Source organism: Cherax quadricarinatus, chromosome 38 (genome assembly GCF_038502225.1).
Source record: "Cherax quadricarinatus isolate ZL_2023a chromosome 38, ASM3850222v1, whole genome shotgun sequence".
NCBI lineage: Eukaryota > Metazoa > Arthropoda > Malacostraca > Decapoda > Parastacidae > Cherax > Cherax quadricarinatus.
Window position 1 is genome coordinate 14,822,420 of NC_091329.1, and position 20,454 is coordinate 14,842,873.

General features: G+C 40.4%; 2 protein-coding genes across 5 annotated transcripts in view; one reads left to right on the forward strand and one right to left on the reverse strand.

Moving 5' to 3' along the window:
* LOC128692867 (BTB/POZ domain-containing protein 3) overlaps nucleotides 1-12,754 on the forward strand; it is a 59,525-nt gene extending 46,771 nt beyond the window's left edge. The window contains exon 8 of the mRNA XM_070092124.1: nucleotides 12,531-12,754. Within this exon, the coding sequence (XP_069948225.1) occupies nucleotides 12,531-12,542 (12 nt within the window). The 3' untranslated portion in view covers nucleotides 12,543-12,754. The remainder of the gene's footprint in view (nucleotides 1-12,530) is intronic.
* LOC128692866 (retinol dehydrogenase 13) overlaps nucleotides 1-20,454 on the reverse strand; it is a 483,761-nt gene that overhangs the window by 86,870 nt on the left and 376,437 nt on the right. The window lies entirely within an intron of this gene.

Below are 20,454 nucleotides of genomic sequence, written 5' to 3' on the forward strand. Positions count from 1 at the left end.
AGTAACTTTTGTGGCCTGTGAGACCGATATAATGCATAATGTATATAATGTAGAATTGCGGATGAGCAAGGAGGCTTCAGAGTGGGTAGGGGATGTGTAGATCAAGTGTTTACATTGAAGCATATATGTGAACAGTATTTAGATAAAGGTAGGGAAGTTTTTATTGCATTTATGGATTTAGAAAAGGCATATGATAGAGTGGATAGAGGAGCAATGTGGCAGATGTTGCAAGTTTATGGAATAGGTGGTAAGTTACTAAATGCTGTAAAGAGCTTTTATGAGGATAGTGAGGCTCAGGTTAGGGTGTGTAGAAGAGAGGGAGAATACTTCCCGGTAAAAGTAGGTCTTAGACAGGGATGTGTAATGTCACCATGGTTGTTTAATATATTTATAGATGGGGTTGTAAAAGAAGTAAATGCTAGGGTGTTCGGGAGAGGGGTGGGATTAAATTATGGGGAATCAAATTCAAAATGGGAATTGACACAATTACTTTTTGCTGATGATACTGTGCTTATGGGAGATTCTAAAGAAAAATTGCAAAGGTTAGTGGATGAGTTTGAGAATGTGTGTAAAGGTAGAAAGTTGAAAGTGAACATAGAAAAGAGTAAGGTGATGAGGGTATCAAATGATTTAGATAAAGAAAAATTGGATATCAAATTGAGGAGGAGGAGTATGGAAGAAGTGAATGTTTTCAGATACTTGGGAGTTGACGTGTCAGCGGATGGATTTATGAAGGATGAGGTTAATCATAGAATTGATGAGGGAAAAAAGGTGAGTGGTGCGTTGAGGTATATGTGGAGTCAAAAAACGTTATCTATGGAGGCAAAGAAGGGAATGTATGAAAGTATAGTAGTACCAACACTCTTATATGGATGTGAAGCTTGGGTGGTAAATGCAGCAGCGAGGAGATGGTTGGAGGCAGTGGAGATGTCCTGTCTAAGGGCAATGTGTGGTGTAAATATTATGCAGAAAATTCGGAGTGTGGAAATTAGGAGAAGGTATGGAGTTAATAAAAGCATTAGTCAGAGGGCAGAAGAGGGGTTGTTGAGGTGGTTTGGTCATTTAGAGAGAATGGATCAAAGTAGAATGACATGGAAAGCATATAAATCTATAGGGGAAGGAAAGAGGAGTAGGGGTTGTCCTCGAAAAGGTTGGAAAGAGGGGGTAAAGGAGGTTTTGTGGGCGAGGGGCTTGGACTTCCAGCAAGGGTGCATGAGCGTGTTAGATAGGAGTGAATGGAGACGAATGATACTTGGGACCTGACGATCTGTTGGAGTGTGAGCAGGGTAATATTTAGTGAAGGGATTCAGGGAAACCGGTTATTTTCATATAGTCGGACTTGAGTCCTGGAAATGGGAAGTACAATGCCTGCACTTTAAAGGAGGGGTTTGGGATATTGACAGTTTGGAGGGATATGTTGTGTATCTCTATACGTATATGCTTCTAAACTGTTATATTCTGAGCACCTCTGCAAAAGCAGTGATAATGTGTGAGTGTGGTGAAAGTGTTGAATGATGATGAAAGTATTTTCTTTTTGGGGATTTTCTTTCTTTTTTTTGGGTCACCCTGCCTCGGTGGGAGACGACCGACTTGTTGAAAAAAAAAAAAATTATATTATATATATATATATATATATATATATATATATATATATATATATATATATATATATATATATATATATCCACTCGTATGCAACACAATAACCGCACAAACATTGTTATCATTATATTGCTCACAAAACTTTGTTTACACAAACCCACACCATCTTCCCCACTACCCACACTGCCTTCCTCACATCCACACAGTCTTCCCCACCACCCATGCTGGAAATAAGTCACTTTGACTTTTTTGGATTATCCTAGGTTCTCTACAATGTTGCTATGTATGATAATCTATGTAACTGTATACAGTGGACCCCTGGATATCGTAGTCATTGGATTTCGTAATATTCGGAAACCTAACGTTTTTTTCATCAAAATACAGTGGACCCCCGCCTTACGATCAGCTCCCAACTCGATCAGTTATGTAAGTGTATTTTTGTAAGTGCTTTTGTACGTGTATTTTTGGGGGTCTGAAACAGACTAATCTAATTTACAATATTCCTTATGGGAACAAATTCGTTCGGTAATGGCACCCAAACAGACTTCTGGAATGAATTAATATTGTAAGGCCGGGGTCCACTGTATTGGCTCGGTGATCGTCATTGAGCTCGGTAATAGTCATTCGTCCCGAACGCGCCCGCACGACAACAGCGGCCCGACACTCAGTGTGCCATTGTTTATCAGCCAGTGAGCATGATCCTACGCGTTCATGTGATACATTTCGTATTATTCCATTCTTTTTAGTGCTTGCAACTGTTAAATATGCCACCATGGGCCCAAAGAAAGTTCCTAGTGCCACCCAGCCCTTTGGTAAAGGGCTGAGAGAGAGGGGAGTATGTGCCTACTTCAGTGATCCTGTGATATGTAAGATAATAAAGCAGCAGGAGTCGATAAAGGCTATAGCGCCAACCAGTGATAAAGTGTAGCATTAACAGTGTAGCAAGTAAGTTAAGCGATTAATCGATAGAAAAAGGACAGCATGAAACTGATTCCTCCAATGTCGTTGGAGGTATATAGGGCTCTGCTGCCGCCATCACCACCACTATAGTATAAGGCTTATCTTTCAGTGGCCCTTATACACCCAACAACAAACAAAACAACACTCAACACATACGTAATGACATTTTATTCATTCTAGAGTATATATATCATGTTTCTATGTTATTAATATTGTTTATTATGTCATATTGGATGAATTGTACTAGATAAATAAGCCGCAGAGTTGATATTAGCGTCATATTGAAGGACTATCTTGTCCTGTCTCCCAACACATTCCCCTGCCGCCGCCACAATTCCTAACATACGCCAGAAACAGACGTCTCAGGAACACTTTTTTGAGAGACAGGGGTCCAGTGACTCTCAAGCTGGTCCTAATGGCACTAAAAAACAAAGAAGGGAAGTAACCTCAGAAGAGGACTTGGTACCTGAAGTCTTTATGGAATGGGATTCCCCTTCCAAACAGCAATTTCTCCATCCTCTCCCCTCCTTCCGTCTTCAATACACTAAGAAGAGTCTTCCATAAAGGTAAGTGTCATGTTATTATTGTTTTATTCTTCATGTCTCATTGTTTTCTGTGTAGGTTAAACATATATTTCAGGTAAAAAAATTTATTTTTTTTAATACTTTTGGGTGTCTGGAACGGATGAATTGGATTTACATCACGTATTTCTTTTGGGGAAAATGAATTCGGAAATCATCAAATTCGGCTTTGGTCACACTCTCTGGAACAGATTAATTACGATAACCCACACCATCTTCCCCACCATCCATGCGGTCTTCCCCACCATCCAAGCTGCTTTCGCTTTCCACTATCTGTATCTGGTATCCTGGGCATTGCTTTCAGTCGCAAACTCCTCAAAACCATGAAATTTATATTTACTGACACTTCCATCTGTGTTAGAACTATCACTTGGGAAGAGAAGAGTCCCAAATTTGCCAGGGAGTCAGATATTTCTTACTGCTAGGCATGATGAACAAGGACTACTGAAATGGTGTTCCCACAATGCACCGTTGGCTCCCCGATTTTTTTTTTATACTGCGCACACCGACCACGCAGACCCATTCTCTCACATGTAGGCTGACCAGCTTTCTCCTGCTAGATTTGAAGCCACTAGAATTTTGGCATAGTACTATGGCACCAATACTGGCTCATAAGCCATTGTACTATGGCACCAACAGTGAAAGGGTTAATATTATGGGAAAAAATCAGCTAGTTAAATTGTACCTTTAACTCCTTTATTTTCAATGTTTATTGTAGTATATCTGTAAATTATTTGTACAGTTCTGTACAAGGTACACAGTACAACAGTGATTTCTTTTGTATTATTTTAACATTATTCTGATTTAACAGATACTCTGCCAATCCTTTCCTATTACTCTGTTATACAGAGGATTTACTTTGAAAACATTTTTGTTTGTGTATTGCAATTTTACTCTAGCTCAGGGGTTCTTAACTTGGAGTATGCGACTCGATCTCTGAACAATTTGCCATTTTTTCTACAAGTGTGATAAAATCCTATTGTTTTCTTTCAGCTGTTATGTTCCTAGCTATCCATATGTAAAGTAAAACCAACCTATTGACATTTTTTTTTTAAGTCATACTGGTACCTAATAGGACTGGTAATAGTTTCAACAGTTTGTTGAAGGGGGTATGGGGACATATTGGGCAATTCATTGGGTGGTCTGTAAATATAAAGAAGCTAAGAGCCCCTGCCTGAGTCTAGCTTATGGCTAACTGTCCTTTGTGTATTCCATTAGAGTCAAGATGTTAACAACTGATTTTGCTGACATTTTTCTACTGTAGTGTATTAACTTGCACAGAGGAATCCCCCTAAAAATAAACAAACACACACAGCCATCTTCAGCAAAGGCAGAGTGATGCAAAGAAGACAGTATACTCACCAATATTCACTCAATCACTGTCTTTCCAGAAGTGTGCTGACATCATAATTAGATTACCCCTCCAACTGCAACATCATCATCTCTACTTCGGAGTGCAGGCACTGCCCTTCCCACCTCCAGGACTCGAGTCCATCTAACTGTTTTCTCCAAATCCTTTCATAAAATTAGCCTGGTCACACTCCAACAGCACATCCATTAAAAACCACTTGTCTCCACTTACTCTTATATGTTCACACAAGCCTGCTGAATGCTCAAGCCCATAAAACTCAAAGCCTCTTATACTCCTTCCCTCAAGACTCATGAAATTGTAATGACACAATTGCAAACAAACCATACCACAGGTGGGGATTGAACTTGTGGTGAGTCGTAAAACTCCAGGTCAGAGTGTAAGCCACTGTAGCCAGCTGGCCCAGTGGCTTACGTGCTGTCCTGGAGTTTTACAATTCACTCGCCACGAGTTCAATCCCTGCCCGTGGTATGGTTTCTTGCTCCCTCAAGCTATTCTTGGGGTGACCCCTGTCCCCTTCTACCTTCCACTCCATATTTATATGCCCTCTTCACCAACCCATCCCTGTACATTCTCTCTACATGCCCAAACCACCTCCAAAACCCCTCCTCAGCTCTTGGTCACTCCAAAGGAGTGACTCTTGGTCATTCCAAAGGTATAATTCACATGACACATTGCTCCCTAGACATTTTTTTTGTTGCCACCATCACCTTGGTCTTTTGTATGTTTCCCTCTTTCACAACCCTATCAATAAATATGTTAAACAACCATAGTGACATTATGCATATTCTGAGTCCTACTTTCACTGGATATGGTTCCCTTCCCTCCTACCTAACCTGAGCCTCATTCTCTGCATTAAAACTCTTAACTACTTTTAGTAACCTACCACTTATTCCATATATTTACAGCATCTGCAATGTCTTCCCTCTCCATCCTATTACTGTACATATACCTTTTCTAAACCCATAAATGCAATGAACAGTTACTTGTACATAAATGGTATACAGTACTGACAAGATGCAGAATTAGACACATGTACAACATCTGGGTATCTTTATTTGTAGACATTTCGCCAGCCAGTGACTATCAGTACGATACAAGGACATAATGTGAAGAATTATATACATCTTTTGTATATAATTCTTCACATATGTCCTTGTATCATATTGATAAAGCCACTGGCTGGCAAATCATCTACAAATAAAGATACCCAGATGTTGCACTTATATGCTATGTTCAATGTAAACACTTGATATGCACATCCCCTACCCTTCCTAAATCCTCCCTGCTCTTCTGCAATTCTACTGCAATCCTTCTGTTTTACAACTAACCCTATCAGTAATAATTCTACCACAAACTTTACTTGGTATACTCAGCAGCCTTATTCCCCTATAATTCATACATTCCTTCTTGTCTCCCTTTCATTTAAACAAGGGAATTATGCATGCATCCTGCCAACCCTTTGATACCTTCCTTCTTTCATGCATATATTGAATAACCACTTCAACATTATATCCCCAACTGCTTTTAACCCTTTCAGGGTTTCCGACATACTAGTACGGCTTACGCACCAGGGTTATTGACGTACTAGTACGCCTAAATTCTAGCGCCTTCAGATCTAGTGGGAGAAACCTGGTAGGCCTACATATGAAATAATGGATCTGTGTGGTTAGTGTGCACAGTATAAAAAAAAATCATGCAGCACACAGTGCATAATGAGAAAAAAAAAAAGCTCCAACAGTGTTTTTTGTTTAAAACAGCGACTTTGCAGTGTATTTTCATATGGTATTTATGGTTATATTTTAGTTTTCCTGGTCTCATTTTATAGATTAGAAGACATACATGTATTATGGAAATTGAGATGATTCTGATTGGTTTCATAATGAAAAGTACCTTGAAATTGAGCTCCAAGTAGCAGAAATGTTCGATTTTTACCGAAGTTCAAAAGTAAACAAATCATGGGAAGTGTCCAATACACGTCAACTGGTGAGTCTAATATTCTTTCACAAGTGTGCTGATATTATTTATATCATTTCTACACTAATGCAGTAGTCTGCATAACAGTAAATCTTCTATTTTTTGCGAGAATAAAAATTCAAAGTGGAAAGCAAGAGAGATGTAAGAGGGACCTGGGGACGTGACTAATGAACAGAGAAAATGTCTGTCTGGTTTATTCTGGACATCTTCTGAAATTTGTGTGAAATTGGCAAAATTGCCAATTTCTAACCACTTTATTAGATAGTTGAAATCGGTAAATTGGTGGTTTCTTGTACTCACTCATTCAATAGAAAAAATTGAGTTCTGGTGAAATAGGTGTGATTTTTGTCGACTAGTACATTGGAACTGGCCGAAAATAGGGCTCAAAGTGGGTGAAATCGCCAATGCGTAAACATCGAGACCACTAACTTCACAAGAGCATAATTCCGTAAGTTTTCCATCAAATTTCATACTTTTGGTGTCATTATGATCAGGAAAAGATTCTCTATCATTTCATAAGATTTTTTTTTTTCCGAAAAATTTTCGACCCTGAGAACAAGTCTAGGAGAGGGCCTCTCGATCCTGAAAGGGTTAACACTGCTGTCTTAATCTCATCAGTTCCAGCTGCCTTACCCCCACTCAGTCTACCCACTGCCTTATGCAATTTCTCCACATCCACCTCAGGCTGCTCCTCACTCGTATACTGTATTATTTTTCCCTGTCCCATGCATGAAATCACCACCCCTTCATCACTAACATTCAGTAAAGCATCAAAATATCATCTTTACCTTTCCAGTACTTCCACCCACCTTCCCCTCTAACATCTACCATCTTTTGTATGTAAGTGCTAAGTGCATTTGCTTTCCAGGCTTCCTCACCTTATTGATCTTCCAACAAAACAGCTTATTCTCAGCAAAATTGGTTGATACTCACTCATTCTCTTAATGGCTCTTCCTTTAACCTCTTTCTTCCTTAACATATATTCTGTCTTCTCTCATTTTTACACTGCAAAAACATGTTAATTTTTCCTCCCTTACCACTAACCTCATCATTCCACCAATCCTTTCTCTTCCCACTTGCACCCATCCTCCTATACCCACAAACCCCTACTGCATACACTAGCAGTGCATTCTTAAATTTACCCCATACCTCCTTGACTTCCTGTATTTCTCCATGCTTTCTCTAGCCCAACCCTCTCTCCAACATTTGCTTATATCATTACTTTCATTTCCTTCTTCTCTCAGTACCCTTTTACTCCGTCCACCCCTTACTCTTCTTTTAGCTACTGCTAAATAATCTGACAACTGTTGCTCTTTTAAAAATATGAACATCCATAAGTACACCCATTAACCTTTTGTCTGTTAACCCTTTCAGGGTCTGTGCCGTAGATCTATGGCTTTACGTTCAGGGTCCAAACCGTCGATCTATGCCATGAGCTCAGCTCACTCTGATAAGCTGTGAGCAGTAAATTTGGGCCTAGATATGAGAGAATACATCTATGTGGTATGTGTGCACCACATAAAACAAATCCTGCAGCACACAGTGCATAATGATAAAAAAACTGAGACTGTAATTTTCGATTAAAACAGCATCTTTGCAGTGTTTTTTCGTATGTTTTTTATAGTTGTATTTGCAATTTCATGGTCTCATTTGATAGAATGGAAGATATACTACAGAAATAGAGATGATTTTGATTGGTTTTAATACTGGAAATGGCTTGAAACTGAGCTCAAAGTAGCAGAAATGTTAAATTTTTGCTGATGTTCAAGTGTAAACAAATGACCTCACAAGTCTAATACATGCCAGCTGGTGAGTCTAATATACATTCACAAATGTGTTGATATTATTTATACAATTATTACAGTATTACATAACAGTAAATCTTCTATTTTTTGGTTTGAATAAAAATTCATTATGTGAATAAAAAATCAAAATGGAATTCATTTGTAAAGCCTGAAAATGTAACTCATGAACAGAGGAAATGTTAGTTTAGTGCCAGGAATGATTGCATTGTTTATTCTGGACCCTATTTTGAAATGGGAATATTTTGAACTTTGCATTAAATTGGCCAAATTACCAATTTCCGATCACATTATTTTGTTGTTGAAACAGTTGACTTGGCAATTTCTTGTGCTCAGTCGATAGAATAAAAGTAATACTAGTGAAATAGTTAAGAATTTTGTTGACTGGAATAGTGTAATTGCCCTAAAATGGGAGTCAAAGTCGGCAAAATTGCTGATGCGTAAATATCGCTGACATAAAAATTCACGAGAGCATAATTTCGTCAGTTTTCCATCAAATTTAATACTTTTTGTTTTTTGTTTTATTATTGGGTCATAATAAGCGTGTATGCACCTGGAGAAGAGAGGAATGTAGAGGAGAGAGAGAGATTTTGGGAGATGTTAAGTGAATGTATAGGAGCCTTTGAACCAAGTGAGAGAGTAATTGTGGTAGTGGATCTGAATGCTAAAGTAGGAGAAACTTTTAGAGAGGGTGTGGTAGGTAAGTTTGGGGTGCCAGGTGTAAATGATAATGGGAGCCCTTTGATTGAACTTTGTATAGAAAGGGGTTTAGTTATAGGTAATACATATTTTAAGAAAAAGAGGATAAATAAGTATACAAGATATGATGTAGGGCGAAATGACAGTAGTTTGTTGGATTATGTATTGGTAGATAAAAGACTGTTGAGTAGACTTCAGGATGTACATGTTTATAGAGGGGCCACAGATATATCAGATCACTTTCTAGTTGTAGCTACACTGAGAGTAAAAGGTAGATGGGATACAAGGAGAATAGAAGCATCAGGGAAGAGAGAGGTGAAGGTTTATAAACTAAAAGAGGAGGCAGTTAGGGTAAGATATAAATAGCTATTGGAGGATAGATGGGCTAATGAGAGCATAGGCAATGGGGTCGAAGAGGTATGGGGTAGGTTTAAAAATGTAGTGTTAGAGTGTTCAGCAGAAGTTTGTGGTTACAGGAAAGTGGGTGCGGGAGGGAAGAGGAGCGATTGGTGAAATGATGATGTAAAGAGAGTAGTAAGGGAGAAAAAGTTAGCATATGAGAAGTTTTTACAAAGTAGAAGTGATGCAAGGAGGGAAGAGTATATGGAGAAAAAGAGAGAGGTTAAGAGAGTGGTGAAGCAATGTAAAAAGAGAGCAAATGAGAGAGTGGGTGAGATGTTATCAACAAATTTTGTTTAAAATAAGAAAAGTTTTGGAGTGAGATTAACAAGTTAAGGAAGCCTAGAGAACAAATGGATTTGTCAGTTAAAAATAGGAGAGGAAAGTTATTAAATGGAGAGTTAGAGGTATTGGGAAGATGGAGGGAATATTTTGAGGAATTGTTAAATGTTGATGAAGATAGAGAAGCTGTGATTTCGTGTATAGGGCAAGGAGGAATAACATCTTGTAGGAGTGAGGAAGAGCCAGTTGTGAGTGTGGGGGAAGTTCGTGAGGCAGTAGGTAAAATGAAAGGGGGTAAGGCAGCCGGGATTGATGGGATAAAGATAGAAATGTTAAAAGCAGGTGGGGATATAGTTTTGGAGTGGTTGGTGCACTTATTTAATAAATGTATGGAAGAGGGTAAGGTACCTAGGGATTGGCAGAGAGCATGCATAGTTCCTTTGTATAAAGGCAAAGGGGACAAAAGAGAGTGCAAAAATTATAGGGGGATAAGTCTGTTGAGTATACCTGGTAAAGTGTATGGTAGAGTTATTATTGAAAGAATTAAGAGTAAGATGGAGAGTAGGATAGCAGATGAACAAGGAGGCTTTAGGAAAGGTAGGGGGTGTGTGGACCAGGTGTTTACAGTGAAACATATAAGTGAACAGTATTTAGATAAGGCTAAAGAGGTCTTTGTGGCATTTATGGATTTGGAAAAGGCGTATGACAGGGTGGATAGGGGGGCAATGTGGCAGATGTTGCAGGTGTATGGTGTAGGAGGTAGGTTACTGAAAGCAGTGAAGAGTTTTTACGAGGATAGTGAGGCTCAAGTTAGAGTATGTAGGAGAGAGGGAAATTATTTCCCAGTAAAAGTAGGCCTTAGACAAGGATGCGTGATGTCACCGTGGTTGTTTAATATATTTATAGATGGGGTTGTAAGAGAAGTAAATGCGAGGGTCTTGGCAAGAGGCGTGGAGTTAAAAGATAAAGAATCACACAAAGTGGGAGTTGTCACAGTTGCTCTTTGCTGATGACACTGTGCTCTTGGGAGATTCTGAAGAGAAGTTGCAGAGATTGGTGGATGAATTTGGTAGGGTGTGCAAAAGAAGAAAATTAAAAGTGAATACAGGAAAGAGTAAGGTTATGAGGATAACAAAAAGATTAGGTGATGAAAGATTGGATATCAGATTGGAGGGAGAGAGTATGGAGGAGGTGAATGTATTCAGATATTTGGGAGTGGACCTGTCAGCAGATGGGTCTATGAAAGATGAGGTGAATCATAGAATTGATGAGGGGAAAAGGGTGAGTGGTGCACTTAGGAGTCTGTGGAGACAAAGAACTTTGTCCTTGGAGGCAAAGAGGGGAATGTATGAGAGTATAGTTTTACCAACGCTCTTATATAGGTGTGAAGCATGGGTGATGAATGTTGCAGCGAGGAGAAAGCTGGAGGCAGTGGAGATGTCATGTCTGAGGGCAATGTGTGGTGTGAATATAATGCAGAGAATTCGTAGTTTGGAAGTTAGGAGGAGGTGCGGGATTACCAAAACTGTTGTCCAGAGGGCTGAGGAAGGGTTGTTGAGGTGGTTCGGACATGTAGAGAGAATGGAGCGAAACAGTGAGACTTCAAGAGTGTATCAGTCTGTAGTGGAAGGAAGGCGGGGTAGGGGTCGGCCTAGGAAAGGTTGGAGGGAGGGGGTAAAGGGGGTTTTGTGTGCGAGGGGCTTGGACTTCCAGCAGGCATGCGTGAGCGTGTTTGATAGGAGTGAATGGAGACAAATGGTTTTTAATACTTGACGTGCTGTTGGAGTGTGAGCAAAGTAACATTTATGAAGGGGTTCAGGGAAACCGGCAGGCCGGACTTGAGTCCTGGAGATGGGAAGTACAGTGCCTGGACTCTGAAGGAGGGGTGTTAATGTTGCAGTTTAAAAACTGTAGTGTAAAGCACCCTCCTGGCAAGACAGTGATGGAGTGAATGATGGTGAAAGTTTTTCTTTTCCGGGCCACCCTGCCTTGGTGGAAATCGGCCAGTGTGATAATAAAAAAAATAATTCATAAGAAAAAACAATTATTTTTTGAAGATTCTTGGACCCTGGTGCATACTTTGAAATTTGACCTCTGGACCCTGAAAGGGTTGATACATAGTCTGACAAACTGCTTTCATTGCACCCTATATCACATCTTGTATACTGTACTCATTTACCTTTTTTTTTTTTTTTTTTTTTTTTGTCAAAATGAGTACAGTGGACCCCCGCCTTACGATATTAATCCGCTCCTGAGAGCTCATTGTATGCTGAAATTATCGTAAGGCGAATTAATTTTCCCCATAAGAAATAATGGAAATCAAATTAATCCGTGCAAGACACCCAAAAATATAAAAAAAAACCAATTTTTTTACCTCATGAAATATTAATTTTAATACACATAAACTGAAGAAGACATGCACAGTTAATACTCTACTAAGAATAGAATACATAACACTTACCTTTATTGAAGATCTGGTGATGATTGATGGGATGGGAGGAGGGGAGAGTGTGGAAGTAGTTATTGTTTAGAAGGGGAATCCCCTTCCATTAGGACTTGAGATATCAAGTCCTTTTCTGGGGTTACTTCCCTACTTCTTTTAATGCCACTAGGACCAGCTTGAGAGTCACTGGACCTCTATCGCACAACATATCTGTCTATTGAGCTCTGTACCACTCGGTTCTTTATGATTTGTCTAAAGTGGTTCACAACATTGTCATTGTAATAGTCACCAGCATGGCTTGCAATAGCTGTGTGAGGGTGATTTTCATTCATAAAGGTTTGCACTTCAAGCCACTTTGCACACATTTCCTTAATCTGTTTTTTCAATTCCATACTAATTCTCACTTTTTACCACAGGGATGGCACTAGAAGCTTTCTTGGGGTCCATGGTGACTTATTTTGCAGTTACAAGCACTAAAAACACTGGGATAATGTGAAATGTACCGAATGTATGCGTAGATGCGACCGCACTGGCTGGCTTGTAAACACTGGCGCTGAGGCCACACGTGGGACACGTCCTGGACGAATCACGTAAGGCGAGTTTTTTAGAGTGAGGCGAGGCAAAATTTTTGCGTTGAAATGTATCGTATGGTTGATTTAACATAACACGATGCCATCGTAAGGCGGGGGTCCACTGTATTCATATTACCAAGTCCCTTTCTACACACAATTAACCTCCAGAGAAGACTGATCCACAGCCATTTGCTGACTAACCTATTTACTGCCATGACCCCCAAAATTAAACTTGCTCACAAAAAAAAAAAAAAAAACATTTTTGTGGTTACAATGAGACTAACAAAAATTTTCCTATCGTTACTTACTGGGATATGAAGGCATGAAGTTGAAGGTCATTGACCTACCACTGATGGCAACATTGATAACTGCCACACACTATAATTTGATTTTTTTTTTTTTACACTTTTTTGGAGGGTTTTATAATTTTTTAAATTTTTCGATAATTGTTGTGGCTCATAACATCCAAAGCATGCACAAAGTATGTATAGTTAGCCACTGAATAAAATACAATATCCACACTAATACGCCAACAGTATATATATACGTATATATAAACACACATTCAACTATTTCTCTTTTCCTTCACTTTTCTACTGTTCTAACATATTTATACATATACAAGTAGGTAGCCACTAATCATGTTCCTAGAACTGTCACAGTCTGTGGAAGTCCCTGAAACATAGTTCTCCACACAGCTGTGTTTTACACTCCTAAACATATAACAAATGCCCCTGTATTTTCCTGGATGCCTTGTTGTGTGTACACAGGCATAACATCTCTTCTGAGCCAATTTCTTATGTTTAGCAGGAAATGACATTAGGAAGTGATCACCATGCCTCAGACAAGAGGGTATGTGGTGATTGGTATGGCATCACATGCACACATGAGAGTACACACACGTGCACACTCTCGCACGCACACATGCACACACATTCAAAAAGGTATGTGCAAATTCCATGTGATGATTGGGTAAAAAATACATACATGTAGTTTCTAAGAGACGTCATTAGTTTTAGGGACTGGTTGAATGAGACCTCATTGACATGTTTGAATTGTATTATGTTCTGACCACAAAGGGTTCACAAAGGTCTGTTTAAATTGGATACTCACAGGTTGCACCACCCATTGCTGCATATGCTCAAGCACAATGCTGACAGGGCTGGTGAATGTGTTCAAACACCAGGATTTGATGACATGGTATAAAATGCCCACACGATGGAAAAAATAAACACAAATGCGGTATGAGATTCTTTACTGACTACATTTCACCCACACAGTGGGCTTTAATAAGCCACAGTACATGAGTATATATATAAGGTAGAGTCAGGTGGAGAATGTTGAGTAGGTTGGATCTGAGATGGCAAACAGATCTGCCTGGGTAAAGAGTACAGGAGGGCCCCACTTATACAGCAGGTTAGTTTCCAGGCTACTGCTGTAAAATGAAACATAGCCTTTTTCAAATGCATATAAAAACCTGATAACATGTTTACATTATCATATATTAAGTGAGCAATAGAGCAAGACCTCAAAAATGCATATACAGCACACACACATTACTTAAAATATTTTCATACTTAGCTTATAGTCAGTGATGAATATATTTACTGTAGATAGCCTGAATAAATGAAGAATGGGTGTACAGTAAAACCCCCTATTTATGGATTTGGTTTCTGTAGTTTCAGTTATCCATGATTTACTGTGGCCCAAAAATAACCTTTAATTTTACTTAATAATGGCCACAAAGCACATAAGTAGTGATGATGTCAGTTCTTCAGAGATTAAGAGAAGCTGTGAAGTGCTTCCCATCAGTGAAAAAGTGCTAATTCTTCACTTATTGTACGTAATTTATCAATTATATTTTATTGTATGTAAACGAAAAATGACTATCCACAGTAGGTCTTAGACTGTATACCCACAGATACGAGGGGGGACTACTGTAATTGAAAACTGCTGTATTAGCGAAACACTGTAAAGCGGGTACATCTTGTATATATAGGGTGGAGAGTCAGGTGGATAATGTCTCAAATCCAACCTACCCAGCATTCTCCACCTGACTCTCCACCCTATATATACTTACGTACTCTTTATCCAGGTAGATCTCTCTGCAACTTGATAAAGTCCACAGTGAGGGCAAAACATAGTCAATAAAGGATCTCATTATACTGCATTTGTCTTTATTTTTCTACTAGGATTTGGTCATACTGCCCAAAATACATCATAAACACATTGTCAAACCTCCTGCTGATTGTACACATCTCTTCTATAAACCTCAGCCTGCAAATAGCCCCACAGGTAAAATGCTAGGGGATTTAGATCTGGTGATCCAGATGACCATGCTGTTGGGCCACCTCATTCAGTCCACATCTCCAGGTACCATACAGCCATGTAAACTCTGGCCACATGGCTAAAGTTTGCTGGTGAATCACTGTGCATGTACCACTTTTGTCTTTTTAGTGGTAGGTCTTCCTCCAAGAAGAGCTGACAGGAGGTATAATGGATTAGATGAGGTGGCCCAGTGGCCACCTAGGTGACCAGACCCAAACCCCTTGGATTTTTACCCGAGGCCAATTGAGAGACAAGGTTTATGGAAAGTAAGTGGAGACCCAGCAGGAACTTTGGAAAGTGTTAAGATGCATGCTGGGCAGTATGGGCAAATCCTGGTGCGATTGAGTACATTCGTGAGACCTGTGAGCACTGTTCTCATGCGTGTGCAGGGATGGGTGGTGCAACCTGTGAGCATCTAATGTAGGCAGACCATTGTGAACCCTTTTGTGGTAAAATCAATAAAATCCAAACATATCAATGAGAGGTCTCCTACAGCCAGTTCCTAAAACTAATTATATAAGAACATAAGAAAGGAGGAACACTGCAACAGGCCTGTTGGCCCATACTAGGCAGGTCCTTCACAATCATCCCACTAACCGAATATCTGCCCATCCCAATTTTCAATGCTACCCAAGCAATAAGCTTTGATAATTCTATATATTCATGTGCAAGTCTCACTCAAATCCAACCCCTCTCACTCGTGTATTTATTATTATTTTTTTTTTATTATTATCACACCGGCCGATTCCCACCAAGGCAGGGTGGCCCGAAAAAGAAAAACTTTCACCATCATTCACTCCATCACTGTCTTGCCAGAAGGGTGCTTTACACTACAGTTTTCAAACTGCAACATTAACACCCCTCCTTCAGAGTGCAGGCACTGTACTTCCCATCTCCAGGACTCAAGTCCGGCCTGCCGGTTTCCCTGAATCCCTTCATAAATGTTACTTTGCTCACACTCCAACAGCACGTCAAGTATTAAAAACCATTTGTCTCCATTCACTCCTATCAAACACGCTCACGCATGCCTGCTGGAAGTCCAAGCCCCTCGCACACAAAACCTCCTTTACCCCCTCCCTCCAACCCTTCCTAGGCCGACCCCTACCCCGCCTTCCTTCCACTACAGACTGATACACTCTTGAAGTCATTCTGTTTCGCTCCATTCTCTCTACATGTCCGAACCACCTCAACAACCCTTCCTCAGCCCTCTGGACAACAGTTTTGGTAATCCCGCACCTCCTCCTAACTTCCAAACTACGAATTCTCTGCATTATATTCACACCACACATTGCCCTCAGACATGACATCTCCACTGCCTCCAGCCTTCTCCTCGCTGCAACATTCATCACCCACGCTTCACACCCATATAAGAGCGTTGGTAAAACTATACTCTCATACATTCCCCTCTTTGCCTCCAAGGACAAAGTTCTTTGTCTCCACAGACTCCTAAGTGTATTTATCCAACCTAAATTTGAAACTACCCAAGGTCTTATCCTCAATAACCCTACTAGGCAGACTGTACCACTCATCAACTACCCTATTTCCAAACCAATGCTTGCCTATATCCTTTCTAAATCTAAACTTGTTCAATTTGAATCCATTATTGCAGGTTCTCTCTTGGAGAGAGATCCTCAAGACCTTATTTATATCCCCTTTGTTAATACCCATCTTCCACTTACACACTTCGATCATGTCTCCCCTCATTCTTCGTCTTACAAGTGAATGTAATTTAAAGGTCTCCAATCTTTCTTCATACGGAAGATTTCTAATGCTATGTATTAACTTTGTCATTCGTCGCTGAATGTTTTCTAACGAATTTATATCCATTCTGTATAATGGAGACCAGAACTGAGCCACATAATCTAGGTGAGGCCTTACTAATGATGTAGTATAACCGCTGATAAAGCTGTAGTATAACCACTACTACAGCGGTTATACTACTACTGTAGTAGTAGTTATACGAACATTTAACTATTTTGAACACTAGAACATGCACTCAGTTTGTACAGGAGGGCCCTGCTTACACAGTAAGTTAGGTTCAGGGTTATTGCTGTAAAATGAAAACTGCTTTAAAATGAATCATGGCTTATTTTCCCTTTCAAATAAATATAAAAGCCAGATAATATATGATAGTGTAAATATGTTAAGTGAGCAATATAGCTAGGCCTAAAAAATGCATGCATATTACTTAAGATATTTTTGTCCTTAGCTTATAGTGAGTGGTGAATATATTTATTGTAAGAGGTCTGAATAAATGAAGAACAGGGATAATTGAAAACCTCTGTATTAGCAAATGCTGTAAAGTGGGGCCTGCCTTTACATACCTTTTTGACTCGCCCCAAGTGTATGTATGTGTGGGTGGGTGAAAGAATATACATAAAACCCTCGGTTATTGGCCAATTTGGTTTTCGCCCACTTTTTTGGTTGAAACACTATCCCGGTTATCAGGAGTTATTTTGGTTATTGGCCATATTGGACGCGTCCACCCGCCACGTTCGTGAGTCAGTCTGGCTTTGTCTCTGGGCGAGTGAGGAAGCCTCTGCACATTCATCCAAACATTTCACTATAATCCATTGTTTTTTGTGGTTACTGATTGAGTGCAACTGCAAAATAAGCAACCATGGGCCCAAAGAAAGTTCCTTTGGTAAAGAAAGTGAGAAACATGATAGAATTTAAGGCAGGCAGGCAGGCAGGCAAGCATAGAGGCAAGGAATGTAACAGGCATGCTGGGAGTGTAGCAGGCATGCAGGGAGTGTAGCAGGCATGCAGGAAGAGTAGCAGGAAGGCAGGAAGAGTAGCAGGAAGGCAGGGAGTGGACAGTTTTTTTTGTGTGACAGGGATACAGTGACTCAAGCTGGTCCTAGTGGCAGTAAAAGACAAAGAAGGGAAGTAATCCATCCTCACCTTCTTCCATATGCCAACAAAAGCCTTTAATAAAGGTATGTATTGTTCATTTATTAGTAAAATTAGGGCTTTATATTTTTTTTTTCATTGTTTTGTGTATGTAAAACTATAGTTAATCTTTAAAAAATGTATTTTTTGTTAATATTTTTGGGTGTCTGAAATGGATTAATTGTATTTACATTAATTCTTATGGGAAATATTATTTCGGTTTTCGGCCAACCTTCTGGAACAGATTACGGCCAATAACAGAGGGTCCACTGTATGTGTATATGTACATGCTTGTGCATAATTTTTCACAGACAGACAGACACATTGTAACAACAAAATGCAAGGAGGCAGAGGAAAGGTTTGTTCCCAAAGGTAACAGAAATAATGGGATGGACAGAACGAGCCCTTGGTTTACCCGAAGGTGCAGGGAGGCAAAAACTAAGTGCTCTAGAGAATGGAAAAAGTACAGAAGGCAAAGGACTCTGGAGAATCAAGAGATTAGTCGACGAGCCAGAAACGAATATGCACAGATAAGGAGGGAGGCACAGTGGCAGCATGAAAATGACAGCATCGAAAGTCAAGTCTGACCCGAAACTACTCTACAGCGACATCGGGAGGAAGACAACAGTCAAGGACAAGGTAATCAGGCTGAGGAAAGAAGGTGGGGATACCTTACCTTACCTTTGAAGAATTTCGAGAGTGTATCTACTCTCTGAGCCCGGCCATGGGAGCTCACAAGAAATGACCAGGAGGTATGTGAGGAGCTCACAAGAAATGACCAGGAGGTATGTGAGGAGCTCACAAGAAATGACCAGGAGGTATGCGAGGAGCTCAACATGAGATTTCAGGAAGTATGTATTTACAGTGGAGGCTGAAGGGACAACGGGAAGACAAAACAGTGGGGTACAGCAACAAGGGATATACCAGCAAGTGTTGGATGAATTATACACAACTGAGGAGGAGGTGGAGAAGCTCCTAAGTGACCTTGATACCTCAAAGGTGGTGGAACTGGACAACATCTCTCCGTGGGTCCTTAGAGAGGGAGCAGGGACACTACGTGTGCGATTAACCAAAATCTTCAACACTTCCCTTGAAACTGGGCAACTACCTGAAGTATGGAAGAAGGCAAATGTAGTCCCCATCTTTAAGAAGGGAGACAGAAATGAAGCACTAAATTATAGACCAGTGTCACTGACGTGTATAGTATGCAAAGTCTTAGGAAAGATTATCAGGAGGAGAGTGGTGGAGCACCTGGAGCGGAACAAGATTATAAACGACAGCCAGCACAGATTCATGGAAGGCAAATCCTGTGTCACAAACCTACTAGAGTTTTATGACAAGGTAACTGAAGTAAGAAATGAGAGGGAGGGGTGGGTTGATTGCATTTTCTTGGACTGCAAGAAGGCCTTCAACACAATTCCTCACAAGAGATTAGTACAGAAGCTAGAGGAACAGGCATGTATAACAGGAAGGGCACTGCAATGGATCAGAGAATACCTAACAGGGAGGCAACAGCGTGTCATGGTCCGTGATGAGGTGTCACAGTGGGCGCCAGTGACGAGCGGGGTCCCACAGGGGTCAGTCCTGGGACCAGTGCTATTCTTGGTATATATGAACGACATGACGGAAGGGATAGACTCAGAAGTGTCCCTGTTTGCAGATGACGTGAAGTTAATGAGGAGAATTAAATCAGACGCGGACCAGACAGGTCTACAAAGAGACCTGGACAGGCTGGATGCGTGGTCCAGAAACTGGCTCCTAGAATTTAACCCCACCAAATGCAAAGTCATGAAGATTGGAGGAGGGCAAAGAAGACCGCAGACTAGGTCTAGGAGGCCAAAGGCTTCAAACCTCACTCAAGAAGAAAGACCTAGGAGTGAGTATAATACCGAGTACATCGCCAGAAGCACACATTAACCAGATAACTGCTGCGGCATATGGGTGCTTGGCAAACCTGAGAATAGCGTTCCGGTACCTCAGCAAGGAATCGTTCAAGACTTTATACACTGTGTACGTCAGGCCCATACTGGAGTATGCAGCATCAGTTTGGAACCCACACCTGGTCAAACACATCAAGAAATTAGAGAAAGTGCAAAGGTTTGCAACAAGGCTGGTTCCAGAGCTAAGGGGAATGTCCTATGAAGAAAGGTTAAGGGAAATTGGTCTGACAACACTGGAGGACTGGAGGGTCAGGGAAGACATAATACCGACATACAAAATACTGCGTGGAATAGACAAGGTAGACAGAGACAGGATGTTCCAGAGATGGGACACAGAAACAAGGGGTCACAATTGGAAGCTGAAGACTCAGATGAATCAAAGGGATGTTAGGAAGTACTTCTTCAGTCATAGAGTAGTTAGGAAGTGGAATAGTCTGGCAAGCGATGTAGTGGAGGCAGGAACTATACATAGTTTTAAGACAAGGTATGATTAAGCTCCTCTTCAAGGGGGGCTCCTTGGCGTGGTGAAGAGGCTCTTGGTCTGAGGAATTAGACCTGTTGGTCTACTTCCTCAGACCGAACCTAATTACCCCCCAATCCCCCGTTCC